The sequence below is a fragment of the Hirundo rustica genome, chromosome 9, assembly GCF_015227805.2.
Source record: "Hirundo rustica isolate bHirRus1 chromosome 9, bHirRus1.pri.v3, whole genome shotgun sequence".
Lineage (NCBI taxonomy): Eukaryota > Metazoa > Chordata > Aves > Passeriformes > Hirundinidae > Hirundo > Hirundo rustica.
In genome coordinates, this window is record NC_053458.1 from 30,585,185 (window position 1) to 30,609,458 (window position 24,274).

The window sequence follows — 24,274 nt, forward strand, 5'->3', positions numbered from 1 at the left end:
AAAGAAGAGATGAAGTCTGCATCCAATTAAAACTGGAAGGGGGCATTAAACAATTAACACATAATTACCTGATTTGGGCTAGAATCAAGACTCTGGGGAGGACCTAGCCAGTGCCAGGGAATCTTTAGTGACCAAACCAAATGGGAACTTTGGATGGAGGCATCACAGACAAAACACTGCTTTACCCCCCAGCATCACGATACTGGCTGAGAGCAGGGCTAGTGAACCACCAGGAATTTTTCCCCGAAGCATCAGGAAAAATCTTCTCCCATTGAAATGCCAGTGCTAGAGATTAAATTTAGCCAAGAGGCACAGTGGGTGAGATGTTAACCCTGACAGAAGGCAACCATTCATTCTTAGAGCACCTCTGTTCTATATTTTATCGCTTTTAGGAAAGACAGAAGCTCCAGAAATCTGCCAACATCTTGTAAATGTCTAATTACCTGGGAGTCTGCAAACACTTGATTTGGTGCTTAACTTTTACAGAGTGACAAATACATTGAGCTGCACCAGAGATCTGCTTGTTTCAGGTTAAAGTACTTAACACACCTGCATGTGTTAACAGCACCTTGTTCCTACCCGGCTCACCTAGACCAGGGAATGCCTCTTGTATGTCAAGAAATGTGTGATCAGAGCAAGCTGCCCTGCCTTCTACCTAATCAAGCCAGGTCTTTGAGACTGCCAGCGACTTATCACCTCCACTCCTTGGACACTCTGGGAGGAGGAAAGAAATGGTGGTGACAGACCTGCCACAAACTTACTTCTTAGGCTTGTCTGCTGTGTTCTCGGCCACGTGGTACCCAGGCTTGCACTTGTAGCGACAGACTGAGCCCACATCATGGTTCCCCTGCAGGCACCGAGGCACCAGAAGCTTGGCGTTGGCCACGGCGGGGGGCACATCACACTCCAGCTTGCAGTAGGCTTCGGGCAGTGACCACAGACCATCCTCCAGGCAGGTGAGCCACTGGTTTGTTCCTGAGCCCAAAAGAGAAGCAGTGTGTGGGGTTACAGCTCCACCAGGAATGGAGTCCTGCCAAGGGGAGCTCAGAGCAACCAGCAGGAGTCCTCTTGTTAGAGCGTGTACTGATACCAAAGGGGGCAACAAACACAAAGACCGTGGATGCCATCGCCTGCTTGGTCAGGCTGTAGCAGAAAATATTGAACGTAGACAAAAATATGGCAGGGTCAACTTGTAGAGGCTGGAGAGAGGATCTTGGTTCTGCAAATCTCCCCAGATCTTTCCCTTAAACTTGCCCTCCTTTGTGGCACCTCAGGATAGCCAGGGGCCTTTGTGTAAGACAGCTCTCTGTCATATTCAGTTCAGCCCACCTTCATTCTCCCCGAGGGCTTTTTGCAGCTTGTCCTTATCTACGCTGATCAAGCCGTCATACCCTACTACAGATGCAGTGCAAAATCATACAATCATGGAATGGTATGGGCTGGAAAGGACCTTCAAAGGCCATCTAGTCCAACCTCCCTCTGCCATGGGCAGGGGCATCTTCCACCAGGTCAGGCAGCTCAGAGCCCTACCCAACCTGGCTTTCGATATTTCCAGGGATGGGGAACCCACCACTCCTCTGGGCAACCTGAGAGTCAGTGGATGGAAAGGATGAAAAATGCCACAAGGACAGATGTGGGAGGCTTCACTGGTGTGACTGGGAATTCAAACCACCCATCATTAGAGGTTTGGGTTTAGTATTACAGCCCAGCTCTTTATTGCCCCTGATAGACACAGCTAAATGGGTGGCCAAAACTGCACAGCTCTGGATGCCTGTGGGAAGTGCCCAGGACTACATCACTCACAGGGTGTGCATGATGGATAGCTCATTGGGAACTGATGAGCAAGAAAAAAACTGGACCGGAGTGAATGGAACTCTTCCTAGTGAGAGGTTTGGATCAGCATGTTTGTGGTGCAGCCAGGCTGCTCTACAGTTCCTTCAAACATCACTTTCTTTTTACAGAAACACTTTTGGAGCAGAGAGATCACATCTCTACTAAGCTCCTGTATTCCTGATGGAGCAAGGCTGCCAGAGGTAGTCTCCCACTCCAAGTGCCACAAAGTCATGTCATCCTTTTCTTGCCTACTCTTCGTATTTATTAGCATCAACAGATCACTTGCAAAGATGAAAGTCTTTGGGAGGAAAAGGCATAGAGCATGTTCCCTGCCTCAGTGGCTCAGTTGTGTCAGCTGGACTCTAGGAGTTTACCCACATGGCTTGGCAGCCTTGGCCAAGCGCCTCCAGCCATCACGCTGGAAGTCACCCAGGGGCCCATGGAGGGGACGCCTTCCCACTGAGGGAGCCCATGAAAAACCTCCCAGTGACTGCAGCTGTGAGTGAAAGATCACATTAAAGCCCTGCCCTCAGTTGACCAACCCAAGGCGATGGGCATCAGTTCATGCAGAAGTTGTGCTGTTGAGATGACATTCGCATGCTACCCACTGAACAGCGCACTCTGGGGATCTGCCACCATCCTCCCTGTCATGAAACGAGACCTTAATTCTCTGCAGCTTTTGCTCCTCAGATTTAAATTAAAAAAAAAAAAAAAAAAAAAAAAAAAGTAGTAAACAATTCTCATACATTTCAGCTATAAATGTCCCCATAAAATAGGGCACCCATTAAAATGATTTGTTGTATGCGATTTTTCAGAGCAAAGGCACTGGTGGAAACTCACAAAGCCCCAATGCTTGAAGCTGTCAAGGCAATTACCCCTGAAATCCCATCCAGCTCAGCCCTTGCATAGACAGAACAGTAGCTCTCTTTCTCTGACTCGGCTTAAAAAATTCCTGCGGCTAGTGATGGAGTCGGCAGAATGAAAGCCAGGCCATGGTGTGTCTGGGTGGTGAACATCTCCCAGACTGCTCTACAGCTGTGGGCATCAGTCTCTATGGCTTTATACAGCCCCAGGCCCCCTGAACCACAGGCTTTCCCACAGCCACCAGGCACAGAGCCACTTCTGGCTCTCTGAAGTCTTCTCTGTCTGCCTGCATGTTTCTTGTCTCCATCATCGTAATACTGGAGGCTGGACCAGTTTTATCAGGAGAGGACATTGCTACACTCTGAGGTGGATGGATAAGGGCTGTCTGCCAGGGGATGGGAGTCAGAGGGAATTATCCCCACACTAGGATGTCTCCGCTCTAGGGGGAGGGATGACACATCATTTCGGGAAGTATCTCAACAGCCCATCCAGCTGGCAAATCCAGGATAAGTGAGAAATTCCAAGTACCAATGCTCTGTTTGAACTGCTTGTGACAAGCACAGAAAGGTGGCATCAAAAAGGGTGGTTAAATGTTTTGACACTCCAGACCATACCTTGAAGCTTGGCTGGGGGGATGCATGAGAAGGAGCATCTCTGCAGGTAGGTGGTCCCCACAGGGCAGGAGAACTCGGCATAGTACACGTGGGACTGGTCAGGAACACGGCAGTCAACAGGGTCACAGGTCACAGATCTGTCCCACTGTCCTGAACTGCACGTCAGCACCACCTCCTGCTGCAGAAAAAGCAAAGCTCCGTCAGACCCCTGAAGGGAGCTTGGATTTACAGGTGGGCCACCACAGCAGAAAGGTCTGACCCAAGTTTAAGGATGAGGAGAGCTCTCCCAAAAATTTTCCTCCCCCAGCGTGCCCTTTCTCCCAGCTCTGGACAACAAATCACAAAGCCCTGACTTGTTCACAGGGAGATGTGTAGGGTATGAGAGCAGCAAATGTGCCTTGGGTTAAAAATTCAGCTACTCTGCATGTAACATTGTCTGGGTGGTGCCAGTCCACATTAAGGAAAAAAGGAAAATCCCTTCAAGATACACTGAAGCTTCTTGAGGTAAGCTGTTCCCAGCTCTATGTGCTGCAATTTCCTACCCCTAAAATCAAGTTTTACTTGAGCTGTAGTCAGAAATCTCTTCTGTTGATTGCTTTTCCCTAAATGTACCAATTGCCTCATGCCTCAGCCCACCGACCCCACTGAAATTGAATAACGTCATGTACAAATCCTAATAATACAGCCCCTCTTACTCAGCTGGGGAACTGCCTGAGATCAAAAACCATCATGGTCCCACCACTAAGTATGGTCATCATATGCTACAGACTCCACCAAAATCGAGTGGTGGGTGACAGTTTGCTATAAGAAACCTGGCTTAGTGGAAGGTGTTCCTAGCCACAATGGGGGGGGTTGGACTAAGTGATCTTTTAGAGGTCCCTTCCAACCCCAATTGTTTTATGATTGCCATTCCCAAACTGCTAACACCCCAGCCCAGCAGCCCTCAGCCAGGGGCTGCAGACCAATATTCCTGATGTCCCTTCACTGGCTGAGGACAGTCATGCTGCTGGTCCAGCTGAACATGTGACCTGTCCTCCCAACTGGCACGTTTTGATTGAACCTGGATGTGGTGGCTCTGAAGGACATCGCTAAATTTGAGTCTGGCACTCCCAAGTGTGTAGCAGGATCATACTGCAGCTGAACTAGGTGGAAAGGATGCTCAGGAGAAGAGCCGTGTGCATTTTCTTGAATAGGGTTACAAGCCAAACATCACTGTAATATCACTGTAGAGCTCAGGGCAAGGCAGTTGCAAGCTGCCCTCTGCTTTGACAGCCACTGGGTAAAGCTCTGTTCAGAAGTTCCTCATCTCACTGCCAAACACAGGAAAACTGTCACCCGAGGCAGACTTTATTTTGTGTGGTTTCATTTCAGAGAACGGGAACATTTTGTTTTCCCTGGGCATTCCTTGGCCCACAGAGCCAGTGGCCGGGTAATTAACAACCTCCCAGGGATCAGCAGTGCATCTCCAGCTGCCCTATCGCACTTCCCGGTGCCCGCCTCTCCTCCAGCCAACACTGCGGCACGGGAAACCTGCCTGCCAGGTGTCCCAAGCAGGTCCCCAAAGAGAGGAAATGTCACCCTGCTGACATGGCCCAGCTCACTTTCCTCTGTCTGCCCCCAAGCAAGTTCATGCCCTCACTCAGTCCGGCATGTAGAGCAGCTCAGCTCCAGGGACTCCCGTTCCCCGCTCTAGAAACAGCCTAAGGACAGGACAATGTGTGCCTACACCCTGCCAAGGTGACTGCCTGGACCAGGCAGTTCAGTTCCCAAGGACTCATCATCCCAGGTCTCCTCAGTCAATAGCTATGAGCTGTGCTGGCTCCTGGCTTTTATGAGGTAACCCCCAACTCTCCGGAAAGTGGGACAAACTCTTTCACGGTGACCTCTGTGCCATTATTGCAACACAACACAAAGGAAGAAAAGCTCTCCATGCTCTCAGCTCCCTCTAAATATAGCTGCTCTGCAATGACTTCACTTTTTCCTGAGCCACTAACTTCAGCTTTAAGAGAGAAAACATCCCAGGGATGTTTAACCCTCCAAGCAATGCCCATCTGGAGAGCAGAAATATCTACCTCTCCCTCTGCTGGAGGGCATCACCTTGACTTGGGACATGCCCTGCAGCAGCCTTCAGCCTGGCAGAGCTGTGCTCTGCAGACAACACTGGACTGGGAGAACCAGGACTGCAGCAAGGGAAAGAGAGAGATCTCCAGAGCAGAAACACCAGCCAGGAGCACAGGGGTCCAGCACAGGAGCTTCCCACATGGGATGTGTTGGGAAAGCAGCAAGAAGGTTGGGGCTGGAGGAACGAAGTAGTCTGTGCTCGCTCCAACCACCTCAGGGTGGTTACATGTTTTTTATCTAGGTCTTGGTCCCATGGGCCATCTTGCGGCCCTCTCACCTCCATGGAACCCAGCCTCTTCCCACCAGTGGAGTGGAGGACGAAGCCCTTTTCACAGGAAACAGCACACGTCATGTGCGTTGGGCTGTCGGAGCTACAGTTGAGAGTGGCAGCATGAGCAAGCAGCGGCCGCGTGCAGGTTCCTGATCCCACACAGGCACCGTGGGCACAGCTGTGGAGGAGAACAGAGAGGGGATCAACCAGTGGGTCCCAGGACTACTTCAGCAAGGAAGGGCTCTCTCCAGGTGGCACTTGTGTGTGGAATGAATGCTCAGCAAGTCACAGATGCCTAGAGATGTACACCCTCCAGCTCCTTCCAGGCTTGAAGCCTCCTGAAAGTGATGCCAGGAAAGTACATTATCCCAGCCCTGTCTTGGTTGGACTTCATCCCGACCCCACACCTTCCCACCAACCACCACCATGTCCTTTCAAGCTGATGACAGGAGGCACGGCTCAACAACATTCCAAAATTCATGCTGCTTGCACACAGGCCCAGAGTGTGCCCACAGCCCGGCACCAAAGGGGCTCATTGCAGGTAGACCAAGAGAACAAAAGGAGGGAGGTGACAAGGAGAGGGGAGGCTGAAGGTATATCTTTGCATAACTTTTGAATCAGACATGTCAAATTCTGTATAGGACACTGGAGAATCCACAGATGATCCGCCAACTGCAAGGAAAGGTTCAGCTAAGAGGAAACCTCTGCAAATATTAGGGAATCATTCATGAGATGTACTTCAGACCCTGTGCAGTCACTCTTCATATCCATACGATATGGATCAGCTACACCACAGAGTGTGGTGGAAGGGAGAAGCTGGATATACAACTGGCTCCTCAACCCCACTTCTGTCACCTTCCCCCTCTGCCCTGGTGGTCTCCAGCACCTCTGCTCTTCCCACAGGCCAACACAGCACTCCAAGCCTGCTCATGTTGATGCCAGGCTCTTTGGGATCAAGACCATCCCAACACACACCTGTCCAGCTCTACAGCCTCATCTGTGGCCACCAAGGTGAGATGTAGCTAAAGGGAGGAATAACCTTCCCCTCGGTACCACTGCAAGTTACAAGAGGTCTCAGGACAGTTTGCAATGCATCACCCAGACCTCCTCCTCACTGCAGCAGCTTCCCACTGAGGAGCAGTCATCAGGGACTGATTATTTAAGCATCACAACTCCATAATGAGAAACAGTGCTGGTAAAAGGAGTATGGTCCCCATCAGTGAAATGCAGCCAGTCAGTTAATTACCTGGGATGGAAATGGGACAAGACATAGGGCAATCAACAGCTCCCACGCCCTGGTTATCCATCAGTCTGGCTTTATCTGTTACCAAGTGATATAGATGCAACACCTGATCTCAGCCCTGCTCAGTCAGGGACAGAGGTGCTGCAGCTTCAGACAATAACTGGGAATGATGCCTTTTTAGCTTTTATGTTTTTTGGATTCTGTGCTGCCTAGGGGTACAGTTCTGAGCCTCATATTAAGTGCTGGTAAGCTCTCTTCACAGAGTACGTAGACAAAACAAATCCTTTTCCTGCTGAAGACCAAGGAAAACTTCCAGGCCCCAAACCATAAACAACGGTGGACTGAAGGGAGGAACAAGAAGGATGAGACCTCACAACCTGAAGCCGTAATTGGACAATTAAACTCCAATATGCAAATGGACCAAAACTTATGAAAATGGAAGACCTCATGACCCGCTATCCATTTTAAGTCCACCTTGGGTGTAGCCCTGGTCAGACTCTCGTCCTGCCCAAGGTGGATCCTAAAGGCTTTTCAATAAATACCTACTTTATTCTCTAGCTCTGTCCAGTCTCTGTTTCAGGTCAGCCTTCCCAAGGCACCAGTTTTTGGCGACCCAGGGCAAAAGGAGAAGGGCAGGAGCTGTACCTGAAGGCCTCGCTCTCCCCCGCTCCCTACTTGGCACAGGGCTGCTGGCTGTTTTCAGGCACTGCCTTTCTCCCAGCGAGGCAGAGGCCTCTGCCTCCTGCCTTTACTCAGTGTTTCCAGCCAAGGATGCACAGGGCTAGAAATACCACAAAAGACACACACAGAAAAACCCAACAAAAAACAACAAAAAGAAACACAACAAACCCCCCAAAACCCCCAAATCGGTGCCGACGCAGATGTTAAGGGAACGCAATGTGCTGTTGACTCTGGACAAGTCCACCGAGCCAAAGACATGGTGGAAGCCTGCAGGCCACAGCCCTGAAAGAGCCGGTGGGCACAGGAGGGGACCACAAAGGAGAACAAGAAGAAAGGGGCTGTTTTTTCAATGCAGACCTGTTTATGAAGTGAGAAATGGTTTCAGGGCAGCTGCTGCAAATTCTTTCACTAGCTTATATTTCCATTTGCTTCCTTTTTAAAGAATTTGTTTTATGAGTGCAGCATTTGTCAGGTCATTAGCTTCTGAGGGCATCTGTTACCAATTGTAGCCCTCTCCCCCCTCCCCTCCCTCCCCTCCCTCCTGCAGTCACCTTCTCTGGGCAGTTGCTCTGCTCCCTGCCTGCGCCCCTGGCTCACACTTGCTCCTGTCCCCAGTTCCATGCCCAGTGATGGAGCCACTGTCCTAAACTTCCTTGTGTGTTTGCCTCCGGACACACACGTCCCTCCTTCCAGCCTTGCTTCTCCATTCCATCCCCTTCCTCACCAGCCATGGGTACGCTGTCCGGGGCAGCCTTGGCAGCTGGGACAATGCTGTTATTAAATAACAATTAAATTAGGCGCTAATCCTTTTGAGCGCTACCATTTTGGTTTTCCACCAGCTCAGAAACATAACCAGCAATGTGGTAGAAAGTAGATCAAGGTTATCATGAAGTTTCTTATGTATTATAAATACAAAATGTTACATAGGGTAGTTATGCGTAAGGGATTGATAACTACAGGTCATAACAACAAAATATCTTTATGTACATCACATATAAATACTCATGTACATGTTCTGTATATGCACGTAGATGTATTTTAGAAATAATAAAAAAGTTTGGGTTAGAATAATTACCTTTCTCTTTGTCCCCGAAGATGACTAACTTAGCACTGTTTTCTCTGTGATTAACAACACCCCTAATCCTACAAATACCCACTAGTTTATTTTGGAAATTATCTGAGACCGATCAGCTCAAGTTCTGAGAAGCTGTGCTCATCCTACACCTTGCTTTGAAGTCTGGCACTGATATTCCAGACCTGAAGAGGAGCTCACATCACTGAAAGCTGTCAGATTTCCTCAAATACATCAATAATCTTAAAAAATATATATCAAGCCCACCAATAAACACTGCCTTGATTGCTTGTTCTATCAGCATCATCACTGCCATCACTGCTGTGCTCGGGGCCAGGACAATTTTGAGCCTGATGGTGAACAAGTGCAGGTCAAAAGAGAAGAAAGCCCTGTGACCTGGCCCCATCATGATCCACATGCTATGCCAGGGCTCGGGTAAAGTGATGGAATAAATCACAGTTCCCAGACCCTGGAACACCCTAACAAAGGCTGGACAAGGAAATGGTGCAGTTAGCCCAGTTCTGATCTCAGCATGAAGGAGCTCTTTCTGCTTTTGATGATAAATGAAATTCCTGTATCACAGCTGCAAACTCCTGACTCCTGCCCATTTCTGATTCAGGCCATATAAGATGTGGAACAAGCCAATATTTTTTTACTTTTTTTTTTCTGCCCAAGACACCAAAAAAAATTTCCACTTCAATCCCAGCATCTTTTGAAGCTCAAACTAATGATTTGTCAACAACATTTTTACAAAATACCAAGGTTTTTCTCCTAACTTATTTCATGTCAGCACAAGCCTGCACGATGCTCTGGGCTCACCAAGTCCCATAACTTATACATCAAAGAAAGTTTCAGGTCTGGAAATCTGAGAAATTCTGCCTAGTGATGGCCCTAACTGCTCCAGAACGGTAAGAGCTTTGTTCTGAAATGGGAACAATTCTGTAAACTAGAGCAAAACTTTTCCTTTGGGATCCTTCATCCTTCTAGAATAAAAGCAGGCAGCCACTACCAGCAATAGAGCACATTAAGCCAGTGGTGACGAACCTAGTATGGTAACGCTACTTTGCTGTGACAAATCCCAAACTCTGAAAAGCTGAAATCTCATGTTTTACAGCAATTACTTAATGCAACGCAGAAAATATTGATGGATACACCCACATCAAACTAAGCCAAGTCAAATGCGGTGCAGCTGCCTAAAGTATAATAAATCATTTATACATTGCTGTAGTGTCTACTTGAGCTTTCAACCCCAAGATTGCTGCTGTAACATCCCTTATCATCAAGCTCCAGCTCTTAACAGCGGAAACTTATGAGTTCTTCTCATGGTGCGAATTTTTGGGAGAGGGGGGTATAGGAGATGTTGACAGAAAAGCAAAGGCTTCGGCCAAATCTCCTGAAGTTAAAAGTCATCACTGCACATTCTCTGGTGGAGTCTGGATTGTAACATTCAACATCAGTGAGATAAAAGGTGTTTACCCCAATGTGGTCTAGCAAAAGAGAATAGCTAGGAAATGAGAAAAGGTGTTTTGGAAATACTTGGGAATGTCTCCCTTCAGGCATGTTTCCCGCAAAGGTGAAAGGTCTCACTTTTCCAGTAAATCTGATGGCAACCATCCTTGTGGGAGCAGGCTGCGTGTACAGACCCAACGGTGGTGATGCTTCTTGATTACAATCTGCACTGAGGTTGCCATCTCAAGAAAAGGTGTTTGCTTCAGTACGTGACTCCGAAAGAAACTTGGCAAAAAATACCATCCCTGTGAGTCATCCGTTGTCATCCACCTCAGAGACAGAGGAAAGGCACCGGTAAGACATCAAGTGACCTGCTGGCACCTCCACAGCCATAGTGGCAAAGGGGAAAAAAGAAGCAAGAGTAGATAATGTATTCCCAGACAGCTCCTTTCCATGTCTTGTTGTTGTTTGCTACACCAAAATAGTTGTATAGAGGCACAGAAAATGAGGCTGAATGTGATGTCAGGTTTGGTCTAGTCACCTTCCCAACCTAAGCCAGGACAGACCGTACCCAAAGAACATCTTTATCCATATCTGATCTCCACAGGAACACACTCTACCCCGTTTTCTCATCTTGTCCAGAGGAATTAATTTCTGAGCCACATCCATCACCATGAAAGACATAAAAATAGCAGAGGGATTTCAAAAGGGAGCTGCAAGCAGAAGCCATAGCTGGGCTGCAAGACTTATGCTGTAAGATTTAAAGAGGAAAAAATATTTATCATGACAGAGAAGAGACAGCGAGAGGATCTGACAGCTCTCTACAGACACAGAAAAGTTGCCTGCTGGCAGGAAGCATTCAGACCTTTCTGACAAAGAGGGAGCAAAACCAACTTTCATCTTGAAGTCAGCAGCACCCTCTCAGCAGAGAGGGTTATTGGATACGAGAATAACTCAGCAGGGGAGATGGTGGACTCATCACCTCCTGCAGCTTGTGACAAGAGATAAGAGAACCTTCTGAAGGATGCATTTAATCCAGTCCCTGTGAGAAATCCCTGTGCCTGTGTATGACATCAGGAAGGGCAGGAAAGAATGGGGGAGAGACTGGCTGTAGCAGAAAACCAAGGGCTCTGCTGGCAAACCTGGGGTCTCCCAGGGCTCTCTCCCTCTTCACTGGACACAGGAACTCTCACAACTGATCTGTGTTGTAGCTCACATTCCCTCAATGTATCAGGGGTCAGCTCTGCCTGGAACAAGTGCACCAGAGTGGGTGGCTCTTTACAGGAGGTAACACCAAGCACCCTGTTTGAAAGCTGTTCAGTTACTATGTTTGACTCAATTTTCACCGAATTGGTGGAAAACTTGTGCTGGGAGATATTTTTTTCCCTAGGCAATACTGGCTAGTCTCAGGGTAAGGAAGAAGACATCCTGAGCATCCCCAGAAAAGCCCATAATACAGAGCACTACTCCCAAGAAGCTTATGAGGCTGCCGAGAGCAAATGGGATGGGGCAGTCCATGAAATGGTGTCTGGCCTTCCAAGGGTTACCTGTGACACCTTCCAGCTGGACATTAAATTTAAACTAATGACAAATTCTGCAGCAGTCTTGGCCACCGCTGCTCATCAGCCAGTCAGGAACCCACAAGAGGAGTGCCAGAGATCAACAGGCTGGAGGAGAAGCACCTCTAGAGGTCTCGAAGGCAGAGTGAGCCTGTTCCCTAGGAAAGGTGGTCATTGGGACCCTGGAAACACTGGAATCATTTAGGCTGGAGAAGCCCTGTAAAATTAAGTCCAACCATTAACCCATCAGTGCCAGGGCCAGCACTAACCCATGTCCCCAAGTGCCATGTTTACATGTGTTTTAAATCTCTCCAGAGATGAGGACTTCATCCATGAGGCACCCTAAGCCAGAGGTAAAAGAATCAGTATTTTACAGTCCCTTCCAACGCAAACTATTCTACATTTCTGTGAAATAAGACACCAGCATGTCTACCCAGGGTGCCCATAAATCTTCATGCCATCACACACGCAGCTCATAAATTGACCCTGCATAAATTTGATGCCTGGAAGAAAGAAAACAAACCAAACAAAACCTGTTTGGGAAACAGGTCTCTTTGCTGAATAAAGTTTATCAATTGAAAATATGTAAATAACTCCCTCCCCCATCTAATTTTCTCTCCCTCCCATCCATTTTCCATACTAAAGGAATCCAAACCAGACTCCCCTTGGCGCCTTACACCCACTTTTGGGGAAGCAGAGGAGGGCTTTCACACAGGGAATACAAACACAAAGCAGATCGCCTTCTGTGGCACCTTTCCTGTGAACCCACCCAGGCATTTCCCAGCATATGTGAACATAAAATAAAACACACTAAAAATAATAGCAAGCTAAAAATAAACATAACAGAGGAAATGAAAAATGTTCCCCTGGTTCAGTGTATAGACTGTACCAAGTTAAACAGGAGGTACTGTGGCTCAGTTTAAAAATGCAAAGAAAAGGATGAAAGCTGGGAGACTTTGGGTCTCCCGGGTGGAAATGTGTTAAAAGTCTTGATTTCTGCTCGCCTCATAAGGCTGTGATTGGGAGCAGAATGCACAGACAACCCCTGATCTACTGGCAGAGACAGCAGAGAGGGGCTCCTGGCGATGGCTGTGGGGACACTGCACTGCTTTGGTCTGCAAGTGCTCTGCCACCCCTCAGCACCTTGAGTGGGCCTGAAAGCAAAAGGCGACACTTTCTTCAAAACAAGTACATACTTTTCTAGAGTCAAACACTTGTTGCATCCTGACCTGGAGAAAGCTGCATTTCAGCAGCAGCTCATCATGTTTCATAAACACGATCTCTATGTTTTCTCCAGCCTGCAAAGCACTGCGAGATCCTTCAAGATGAAAGATGCTACAGAAATACCAACCTGTCATATATTTATTATTTTGGCAGCGAGCATTTCTAGGCTGAAGGCAGGAAAGCTCATTTCTTTGCTGCTTTTGTTACTGTCCTTTCTCAGGTTATTTTAGGAAAGCCCTTGCACGCACGTACTGTGTACATGAGGCTGGGTGCGTGCAAACGGTCAGTTCAAGTCTCTACAGGAAGAACATGGATGTTCTGTGATCTTTTACAGCCAAATGTCTCTCATCCTCTGAAGATCTTCTATTCCTGGATTTTTATAGGGGATTTCCCCCCCTGCCCACCGCCAGAGTCCACCTACCTTATATGAAACAAATTGTTTTAAAAATTTTAAACCTTTAAAAATACTGCCATGTATTACTTTTGGAGATAGAACATATTTTTAAAATATAATAAAGGCGGCATATTAGAATGCTTCCTGACTTAATAGAAGAAGATCCTTTATTATTAGTGTGGCTACTCGAGGCTGTAAGCCTTACCCCCTGCCCCGAATATTCAAGACTTCGGTTCTGAAGATCGATACTCTAAATGGAATTTTCTACTCTGAAAACTCTGGGAATCCGATTTACTTTGCGTATTTGCTAAGGGCACACACATATCCTCCAATTCAGCATATTGCTGCAAAGTCAAGGCCGTGGAGAGCCCGCGGGAGGGCAACAAGGGGAAGAGGGGACACGAGGATCCTGCTGTGCCCCTGCAAAAGGCATACAGCTTGGTGTGCCTTGGCAACATGGGAACTGGCTTGTACTTCAGCTATAATGAGACTTTTATGAGGAAAACTTCTATTTTCCTCTCTATTTGCCCCTATATGGGCATCTCCTCATCCCCAGTCAATGCTCAGCTGTGTCCAGTGAGTCTTTTCCTCCTTGCAGTCACTTCTCAGGGGAAGGGGGAAGCTCTCAAGCAATGAGAATGCAAGATTATTTTAAGAGATGAGAAAATGTAATTGAAAAACCACATCAGTTGACCAGAGTCTTAGAAGCATGTGGGTACATTGCTGTAACAGCTACGAAGAGGAAACACGCTGCATTTCAGGTGAACACTGATCTTTTAATGTAAGGTTGAGAATAATATTTATATACTGACTCACTAAGATTTATGTTTCTTTATAAATCACACATGCACTTAAAAAAAAAAAAAAAAATGTAGAAAGCAATTTCAGGACATTCATGGCTTCCAGAACTCTACATAAATCAATTGTACCACAATCCCACAGGCTTTAAGACAAACACACGCACACACTCATTTGTTATCAGGGATGTTCACCCATCCAGGCCATCAACAGAAGGAACACGACAAGAACTGCAATGAGATGACCCTAGACAAAGCCCTTCTGTGATTAAGAACCCCAAAGCTCAACTCAAAAATCAGTATTCCCAGCGGTGTGGTTTGAGTAGCTGGCTGAACTGGAGCCCTGGATCAGCACAGGCATTAACTTCAGCGAGCCTGGGATCCAAAAGCAACGCCAGACCTGGCAGATACAAAGTTCTGAGCCCACTGTCGGCATTATCACCACGTTCAACAGGGCAGTGCGAGACTCAGTGAGGGGCCTGGATAGACTGGGAGTGAGAACAGAGGGGATGAGGAGAGCTTCATCCCCACCTTCCTCAGCATGGGAAAGACTGGAATGGATGGAGATGGAGCTTGTAAAGTAAATGCTGAAGAAGCCAATGCTTGAGCTTTAGCAAAAACTCCCAGCGACAACCTCACATACATTTTCAAACTTCCCGTGGTTTTCCCACCAGGAATCAGTCCTTTAGCACAGTTTTGTATAGGTGCAGAGGCCATGCACAAAATATGGTTTCTGCCTTCCCATTCCCTCCAGGAAGATAAGCAAACCAAGACTCATTACATCAGATCTTCCAAAAATACCTCAAAAGCCACCTGAGGATAGTCACAAAGCACTCAACGAGAAGATAAAAACCCTGTAATTCAAAACACAAATTCCCAGAGGAGAGCAGTAACCCTGGTGGCCACTGGGATGGGCCCAGAGGAGACCATGCATACCTGTAGCACTGATGGCTGCATCCGTCCTCATGCTGCAGGAGGCAGGTGGTGAGGAGGCCAGAGGGGCCAGGCTGAGCCAGGGTCCGCAAGGCCACGGCTGCGATGCCCACAAGTGGAGAGGAGAAGTTGAGAAGCACTGAAGCAACCTGGGTGGACGGGTCCTCCTGGCTGTGGGTCACATTGATGACGAGGGGGTTGTGCTGACACGACAGCTCATGCATCCCTGTAGAGACAAGGCAAAGAAAGAAGCGGCTAGTCCAGCTCCAGGGATTTGCCTTTGGCTCACATCTGCTCCCCCCAAGAGCCAACAGAGCAGCTTGGAAGGCAGAAGATGCTGCAAGGGGGGCAGGGGACAGCAGTGAGGGGTCAGAGCCGTGTTGGTGGTCCCGGGTACCCATGCTGGTGTCCCAGGTTGCTCACCCAAAGAGCGGTTCTGTCCATCCGTGTCAGCCAGCTGGACGGCAACCACCGGCCTGTGCTGCTGGCCTGGGACACTGCCAGAGGACGCCAGGAAGAGCAGGAGAGAGGTGGGCACTGCAGGCCTCTCAAAGCAAACCTAGGAAAGAGAGAATGAGACTCTCTGAGAGCAGACACACCAAATATGGGTTCTAAGAGCCCATATAGGCAAGAGAGAAAGAGGGAGCAGGCTTAAGGCGTCAGAGACCTTGCAGGTTTGCAAGTGGGTGCAAAGGTGGGGAGGTGAAAGGAAGGCAGTCAAAACTGTCCTTTCCCTCTGAATTTCCCTTCTTCCTTTCACCAGCCTTCTCCACACATATTCAAGTTCCACCTTAACATAAATTTAGGGCATCTTCACAGCATCCATATTTGCAACTCTTTAAATTGAGCAAGACCTGGATTACTTCTTTCCTGATCCCCCTTCACCAGGACTCCCACCCCACACAGAGCCGGCCAGGCAAATAAGGCACCCAGAGAAAACAGCTTCCAGCCTTGTCACCCCAATATCTCCAATTAAAAAAGCCCTCAAAAATGACAAAAAAACCAAAACAAGCTCAAAGAATGTCCCCAGTACCCACTGCGACAGAAAACTGTCCACCAGCCAACACGTGGAAAGATTTGTGGGAAGAAGCCCTGCCTGCTAGGAGAGCCAGCAACTTGCTACTTGTCTACAACCCTGAAGGCAGCTGAAGTAGCTGGGAACTCATGGCATCAATCGTGGCAGAGCAGATGTTCTCTGGAAGCAAGAAGACAGAAATGTTTTTCTCCCCCACCCTGGTACCCCCCCTTCCCCCCAGTGCCGAGATGTGTTTTGATCAAGATCCGCCCGATACAGTGTTTTTGTGGAATGCTGGCGTGGTGGAAGCTCGGAAATTCGAGGCAAAGGTGTATTTGGAAAGAAGACAAGTCCTGGCTGGCCAGGCACAGCCCAAGGAGCAGACTGTGGGAACGGAGGGGACAGCCATGCAATCTGTGATGGCAGCCTAGCCTCAGGGTGGTTGCCACGCCAGGCATTGTTCACACACGGTAACAGGAGAAAACCTTGGGCTTCAGCCCAGGGGTCCCACCCTGCAGGGAGGTGCTCATCAGCAAGAGCCCCATGAGCAAGGCCCCGCTGCTGTCTCCTTGCTCCCTTAGCCTGGGCTTGCTCACTTACAGGGCTGCCTGGCTGCAAGGAGTGGACCAGAGGGTTCAAATGTGGGGTTTTTTTGTATAGCCCCACTGTCTCCCTTGGTGAGATAAGTGAGGGAAGAAGGAAAAGAAACAGGAAAGCAAGAAGGGAGGAAAGGAATGAGAGAAGAGCCAGCAGTGCTCACAGACAAGGAGTCCCCCATGACAGAGCTACAGCTGTGAAGTCCCAAGGACCTTGATGATTTTAACTCAACCTCCAAGTGTGGCTCCTCAGGGGAGGAGGGGTAGGTTGGAGAAGTCAGGTGAGGCTTTCCCTGGACTACACATCTTGAGATTTCACTCTTTCCCTTCCTACAGTGCACCTTCGTGAGGATGAAAGGCGTTGGCCCTAAGCAGCTGCCTTGATTAACATCCCAATCCATTTTCAATATATATTATGTGCTTGCCCACAGCAGGCTATCTTCTTAATTTTTCTCCCTCCCTCTCCCCCTTTCTTATTTCATTTCCTGCGTTACACATCCTGACTCACTTACAAGTGATTTGGACGTCTTTCCTCATCAGGTGCATTAAAAACTGAGAACAAAGCACGGCTGGAGATCTGCAAATTGCAACAATGCTCATGTGCAGACAGACCCAAGGGGCATGGCTGATGCTCTGTTCAGTGGCACAGACACACACAACTCTTTGCCCCCAGCCCAATTATGGCACAACAGTGAGCAAGGTTAAAACACTGGCACTGGTTTTCCAGAGCCGTTGTGGATCCCTCGAAACATTTAGGATCTGCTGGGGCTCTGAGCAGCCTGGTCTAGTGGAAGGTGTCTCTGCTCACAGCACAGTGGGGTTTGAACTAGAGGGCATTTAAGCTCCTTTCCAACCCTCACCATTCAGTGATCCTTTGACTCAGCCATTTCCTCTTGTCTATTGGTGCCACCTCTTCAGAACCACTGTAGGAAGCGATTCCTATCATCTGATGAGTTTTGTGGTGCAGCTCTAACCCAGGAGACACAGGTGCAACAGCTTTAAAATAGCCCTGGGAGCTGGTGGACACCAAAGACCTCGTGCGCATGGGTACATATGTGCATCAACAGCACCATTCCTGTCTGGGCAGGCAGCTGTGCTAGGCAAATTGTCAACAAAAAGCCATCTTTCCTAACCCAATATGTTACCAATCAGGCCAACTCTTAAAAAAAAAAAAATTAAAAAAGGCGTATTTATTACTAGTCCATAAATAATTTTATGGGCGGAAAATAATAGCACTCCTAGAGAGAGCACGGAGAAACAGTAATGAAAGTCTTTAGTATAAACATCCATAGAGGAAGAGAAGTGACCACAAGCTCCAATAAAACTGTAACATGTTTTAACTCCTGCGGAGAAGTGGAAAGCAAGCTTTCATCTAGGTAAGGCCGACGGGGAGGATTACTGCTTTCCCTTTAGCAAAGGAAAAAGGAGGCACGTTTGTCGTGGCCAGAGACTGAAGCCACAAAGTGGGTTGTGAGCACACAGACAAGGAAGAGAGGGAAAATTAGGAGGAGGCTAAAGGAAGTTGTTTTGGAGAGACAGAGGACCTCAGAGCAGTACCCATGTTTATTGACTGAGGTTTGGTGATTCACCCAGTTCTCTGAGCATCTGGGGAAAGAGGCCTTCTCTAGAGAACCTCGAACAAAACAGGGCAAGCTGCCCCTCAGAGTGCACAGGGAGCAGCACACCAGAGCCTGGCTTTCCAGCAACACCCGGCAGCAGCCACAAAACCTCTGAACTGTGCCTGTGGTCAGAAACCCAACGCTGTGAAAATCCCAGTGGCCTAAGCCTCAGCCCCTCCTCTACCTGCTGGGGCCGAGGGGTTTGACCCTCCCAGGGGCAGCCCCCGAGCCCTTCTTGGGCTGCAGGACCAGCGTCCTGGGGCACAGAAGTGCTGCCTCTGGTCTGGAGTCATCAAAAGGACCTGTATGCCACAGCTGGTTGCTGTGGAACTGGAATGCTCAGCAGCATCCTGGGGTGCACAGGACCCCTCAGGATGGCAGAGGATATGCAGTTGCCCCCTGCTGCTCTTCCCAGCCATGGGGAATAAAGGCAACTAGGACTTTAAACACAGCCTGTGCCTAGCCTTTAGGGGTGTTAAAGCACAGCTTGACTTCAGGGGAGAGTCAGGAATGAGTTGTTCCTCAGCCTCGAGGCATTCCTGTGGTATTTTGGTTTCATGCACAAGTCCTTCTCCTGGCAATCTGCCCCAGGATGGGTTTGCTGCTCACAGTGGGAATGGGCCAACTTTGTAAGATCCAGACACAGGTATCTGGGGATTTACAAAGAGTGCAGTAGCATATGGAGTACTACATGAGTAGTTTTAAAGGTTGTTGTAGCTTCTACAGAACAGAAAAGGAAGGGTTTTGTCACCAGAGCTGGGTAAAAAACAAACAAATTCTTTGTTCCCGACCACACACCCTCACTTACCTTGAGCCAAACTCCCTCATCGCCCAAGAGCATCTTCTCATTTGGGTCCTGAGGATTCTCTTGGCTGGGAGCACAAGGAAACCAGGCAGCCTGCAGAAGGTCCTTTGGCACCTCATGAAGGTGGGATTTACATATCTGTAAAGAGAGATTTATTTCAACCCATAAGGTTGCAAGGAAAGGAGAGAAAAACAGCACCTGCAAAACTTCAAGGAAGATTCAACAAACGTTGTGAAGGACCCCAAGGTCGCTCTTAGCATGATGACAAGTTAGGGTATGGCTTCCTAAGCAGCATCTCACAGCCCATACACGTGCACAGAAGACCTTTGCCATTTTGGAGTGCTGTAAATGTGTTGTTTAAGCATCTCATGGTGTCGGTGGGGCTGAGTAACAAACGAGCCAAGCTGTGAGCTGGTAGGTGAGACCACAGCATCCTGATTTTGGCTGGGCTCATGAGATACAAAGGTATGATTCATTTGCCTGAATAACACTCTTCTGTTCCATTCAACACCCTGTGGTATCCCAGACATCCCCACAGCTCTGACAGACAAAACCTGGGAGGTACAGGTGTCATTGTAAAGGAACAGACACCTGAGCCCAAGGCACCTCATTAGACATGGATATCTGGGCAGTTTGACCATGCTGCAGGTCTCAAGAAGATCATTCCTCATATCAAGTCAGTAGAAACACACACGTAAAAGGGGTAAATATGATCTCTTTACGTATTTCTTGCCTTTCTTCAGCTTGCTAGGAAAGAACATACACACCACGTTAACACCAATCAGACAAAATCCCCTCCAGGCTCTGCTCCAAAGCCCATATGAAAGATGGGAATTCTCCAATTGATTTTTCCTTGGCTTCAGATCAGAGGGCTTGGGAGCAGTACAGATGCTGGTGCGTGCGTGATTTCATCCTTTCAGGCCCTGACCTTATAAGGTGTTAGACTGACAGGATTTTTTTTAAGCCAACAGTGGGAGAAGTCACATGCTCCAAGTTGAGCATTTGGCTGGTGGGATGGGGTGGTTGCTGTCAGGTGAAATGCATGGCTGGAGGAGGTGCCAGGATGAAGCACTTCTCTGTGAACTGCAGTTCCTGAACTCAGAGACTGATGCAAGAGGAGTGTGAGAAATACCCAGGTCTTCCACTCAGTCCCTGGTTGGAAAGGCAGTAACTGATGAATGCTTCCAGAGCTGATTTTGTTTGTGCTTTCCCCAGCACAGACTTCGCTAGAAATGTCTTTTTTTTTCTTTTTTTCCCCCACCCCCATACTTTCACTTACCTTCACCACAGGCTCTCCAGTGACTAAGGAAGCAGGGCAGGACTTTGCATCCTGTTGGGAGGAGTAGGCTTTCACTGCCCACAGATCCACGTATCCCTCAGGAGTGTGTGGACCACAGTCCAGCATGCTGCTTGTCTTCTCGAAGGGCTCACACACACCATCCCCATCATGAACGTAGCACAGGCTTGGCTCCCCTGCAGGGAGAACAGAGATGAGCTGCTCCAGGCACACACACACCTCCTCTCATTATAAGAGGTTTGCTGTCTCATTAGCTTGGGGTTTTCCCCATCACAAGGGCCTGACAAGACCCATGGATCACTCCAGCTGCAAATCCAGGTTCTGCTGTGATGAGGTGCACGGCCCTCTGCTCTAAGGAGCAGTGTGAATAATGTACAGTTTTGACTCCTGCCTCAAAAGGAGTCAATCCATTTGGACCTGTCTCAACCCAGTTGCACTCACCAACACAGTTGAAGCCTTTTTCCTTTTTACACTTCCTGGAACAACCATCTCCATCCAGCAAGTCCCCATCATCACATTCCTCCTCCAGGCTCCTAAGAGGGCAACAGCCAGATGTATTATTACCACCTTTGACTCAACACCCCTGTGCTCCTGGCCAGTCCCAGTGAGGACCCTTTATCGTGGTTCTATTTCCACAGAAGCAGTTCAAAAGGAAGAACCACACAATTAGATAGAGAAAACACCTTGCCAGGGGATAAAGAGTTTAAAGTCACAGCATTTGGGAGCAGACATTATTGTACTGTGATTTTGCTATAAGACCTGAGGCCAGAACTGTGGGAAATGGAAGAAGTAGAGAACTAAGCATGAGGAAGAGAAGACCTGTCACTGGAGAAAGCAAGTATTGGAGAAGACAGGAGATGCTGAAATGGGGCTGGGGTTTCAGTGGGAGCTGAAGAAGGAGGCAGGAAAAAGGAGAGACAGAAGGTTTCTCTCCCTTTCCCCACCCAGCTATGGAAACTGGTTTCAAATGAAAGTGATCCTGAGTATCCTGGAAGTTGAAGTCTGAGAAAGCTCAAATATGGAAATCTGAAATAATTATCTCCTAGGCAGAGCAGGTGAAGCATTGGGCTCTCATGGTGTAGAGCCGGTGCATCCCTCACTATCTGGGGTCTCTGAGCACAGACTGGACAGCTCTCTAAAGACACTGCACCGTCTGGGACTGTGCCTGCTGCAGAACCCACTCCTGCAGGGCCCTGTGCAAGGTTATACTGCCCACTTCCAAAGGCAGATCCTTTGGGCTGGACTCTGCAACAGCTCACTGAGATGGGCCAGAATCCAAGCACTAAAGTCAAGAACAGTTGTTGTTCAGCTTGGACCCCACATGCAGACCATGCCTCTCAAAAAGCCCATGTCCATCTCCTTTTAGAGACACAGCACCTTACAAAACATAAGCTCTACAGCTCAGTCTGCTGGAGGGATTTTGTGCAGCATCTTCAGCCATGTGCCTGTGCATGGAGGACCCACCTGCTGCTTCCCTTTGGGGCAGGATGACCTGATAGCCTAAAGAACCTCAGCTGAGAGCTTGAGTTTTTCAACTTACGTGGTCACCTTCCCATCCCCACAGTAGGGTGCTCCATGCACATGGACGAGCGGTGGGGAGGCTTCTCCTGAGGTTGTCCCAGAGACTACCTGCACCTGGTAGTGGTACACCTGCCCAGGCGTGACTTCCCTGCAGGAACAGAGAGAACTTGAGGGAACAGCAACATCTGCAACACTGAGGTTATCTCACCATACCTGTAGACATCACATGTGTATATTCATGCAGTATCACAATCTGATATGTCTTCACAAGACACAGACACATCAGAGGCAGAGCCCATGGGAAGAGAGTCCCGTTTAGGTCACACTGCTGATTTCCCAAGGGTCTGAGCTGGGGAGAAGTGGCATTAGCTTGAGCAATCATTTTACTCATTGTATTGATGAGAGAAATGTAACCTTATGGGTCGTGTTGATGGGGGAAGCATTTCTGGGTTTAATGAGCTCCTTCTAGTTGACCTGGGCTCACGGACAAGGGTCGTGGTAGCATGGTGGGTCTGCCACACACTTGCACGCTGCCTGCAGTAATTCCCAGAGCGGGGGGACAGGAGGAAAAACAAAACAGGAGCAAAACCATCCAGGGGTTCAAGGAGGTCATCAAAGCTGACTCAGCCACCCCTTCAGCCCAAGAGAGAGCAGCCCCATGACTCACGTGTCGATGAACTGGCGATGTGCCTGCAGGGGGGCGGCAGGGGACCCGTCTGCAAATGGGGGGTCACGGAGCACCCGGTACTGGATCAGTCTGCAGGCCGAGCACAGGGAGCTGTGGGGCCTGGAGGTCAGCAGGGCCGTGTCTATCTCCATCCTCTCGTCAAAGGTGTAGATTTTAACTCCATACATCTTTTTAGGGATATTGAGCTTCACAGTAAAGGGGATATCACAGAAAGTGTCCAGGGGGCCCAGGTGGATGGACTCCCCCTGCTCTGTCAGGATTTCAATGTCAGACAGTGCCTTGGGAGAGCCTGTGGAGAGGTACGTGGTCCAGAGGGTGAGGGAATCAGGGTAGATGGGGTGCAGGAAGCGCAGCTCCAGGATGCAGCCGTCCGGCTGGGGGCACGGCACAGTCATGTTCATGTCGTACAAGTGGAGCTCCGGACTCCAGGCCTGCAGACTGGGCTCACAGGGCTGATCCACATCTGGAGGACCTGGGACAAGGAGGAAGCTGGTGAAAACCAGGGACAGCTGGCTTCACAGGAGACCCATGGGGTGATCTTCCCTGCAGGTGCTTACGCCTCTCCAGGCTATGACTGCACACCCTTGTGGGTTTGCACCCACTACAGGCACGTCCTAGACTTGCACGAACATCCTGGAAAGCAATAATCCCCACTGGTCTCCCAGCTCCGGGTTACTTGAACACATGCACAAGGCTCAGCACACCTGGTGTCTCACAGCACTCTCAGATGGGAGCAGCGGTATCCACGCTGCAGCTGCCAAGATCTAGGGACAGGCTAGACATAGCTGAGGAATGTGAAGCTTGCTCTGTAGCCTCACAGGTGCAGAAACTTTGCTTAGTCTGGGGACTCACAGGCAGGAAAAGAGAGGAGACATTTACCTTCTGCTTCTTCTGGGGTCCAGTAGCCGGAGGAATCGCAGACCCGAGGGGAGGAGGCCTCGTGCACGTACTGACGGAAGGTGCCATCCTCTGCACAGCTGTCACACAGCGTGTCCTGCTCCCTGCTGGCAGAGGACACACCTGGCATGTCTAAGGAGCACCAGGTAACTCCCCAACCACATCTGTCCAGGTGGGACCAGACAGAAAGTTGGAAAAGCAGAGCTGAGGTCTCAGAAACTCTCTGGGTGTATCATCCTGCTTAGAATAAGCATCTTCAAAGACAGGGAAATACGAGTGCCCGTGGGACAGGCTGGATTTAATCTCTCCTCTCTTCCATGCTCTCTGGGTAGTCGTGGATGAACGACCTGTCCTGTCCCCCCCAGTCAGAGCTAATGTACCCCACACATCCCAGGGCAATGCCTCTGAACAAGAGTGGGAGCAATTAAGGTGCCCTCTGCTAAACCCACAGTCAGGTTTTGGCTTTCAGCATTATTGTAATTGTCACAAACCAGTGACAATAATGTCAATTCCTGTGCTCTCCAGAAAAGATAAAGGCACTTTTCTATAATAAGGGCCAGCCACAGCCACTTTCCTTGACCAGTTCTTCTCAGGGGATGCAGGACTGCCACAATGGATCATCTTCTGAGACAGTTACGAGTGACAGCTTGGGATGGTCCCAAAGTGCCTCCCTTCTAGACCCATGTTTTCCTGCTCCCAAATCACTTCATTCCCCAGCAAAGCAATTTATTTGGATGACTCAAGGCTACCCAGCACTCAGAGCTCCTCCTGCCTGTGTGGT

The 24,274-nt window shown here is 48.9% G+C and overlaps 1 protein-coding gene across 1 annotated transcript in view; it reads right to left on the bottom strand.

The window, feature by feature from the left end:
• PAPPA2 (pappalysin 2) overlaps nucleotides 1–24,274 on the bottom strand; it is an 88,064-nt gene that overhangs the window by 26,811 nt on the left and 36,979 nt on the right. Inside the window, 11 exon segments of the mRNA XM_040073152.2 lie at nucleotides 762–975; nucleotides 3,312–3,489; nucleotides 5,710–5,881; nucleotides 15,059–15,281; nucleotides 15,479–15,614; nucleotides 19,094–19,228; nucleotides 20,370–20,563; nucleotides 20,829–20,920; nucleotides 21,928–22,056; nucleotides 22,576–23,068; nucleotides 23,476–23,597. Of these exon segments, the coding sequence (XP_039929086.2) occupies nucleotides 762–975; nucleotides 3,312–3,489; nucleotides 5,710–5,881; nucleotides 15,059–15,281; nucleotides 15,479–15,614; nucleotides 19,094–19,228; nucleotides 20,370–20,563; nucleotides 20,829–20,920; nucleotides 21,928–22,056; nucleotides 22,576–23,068; nucleotides 23,476–23,597 (2,088 nt within the window).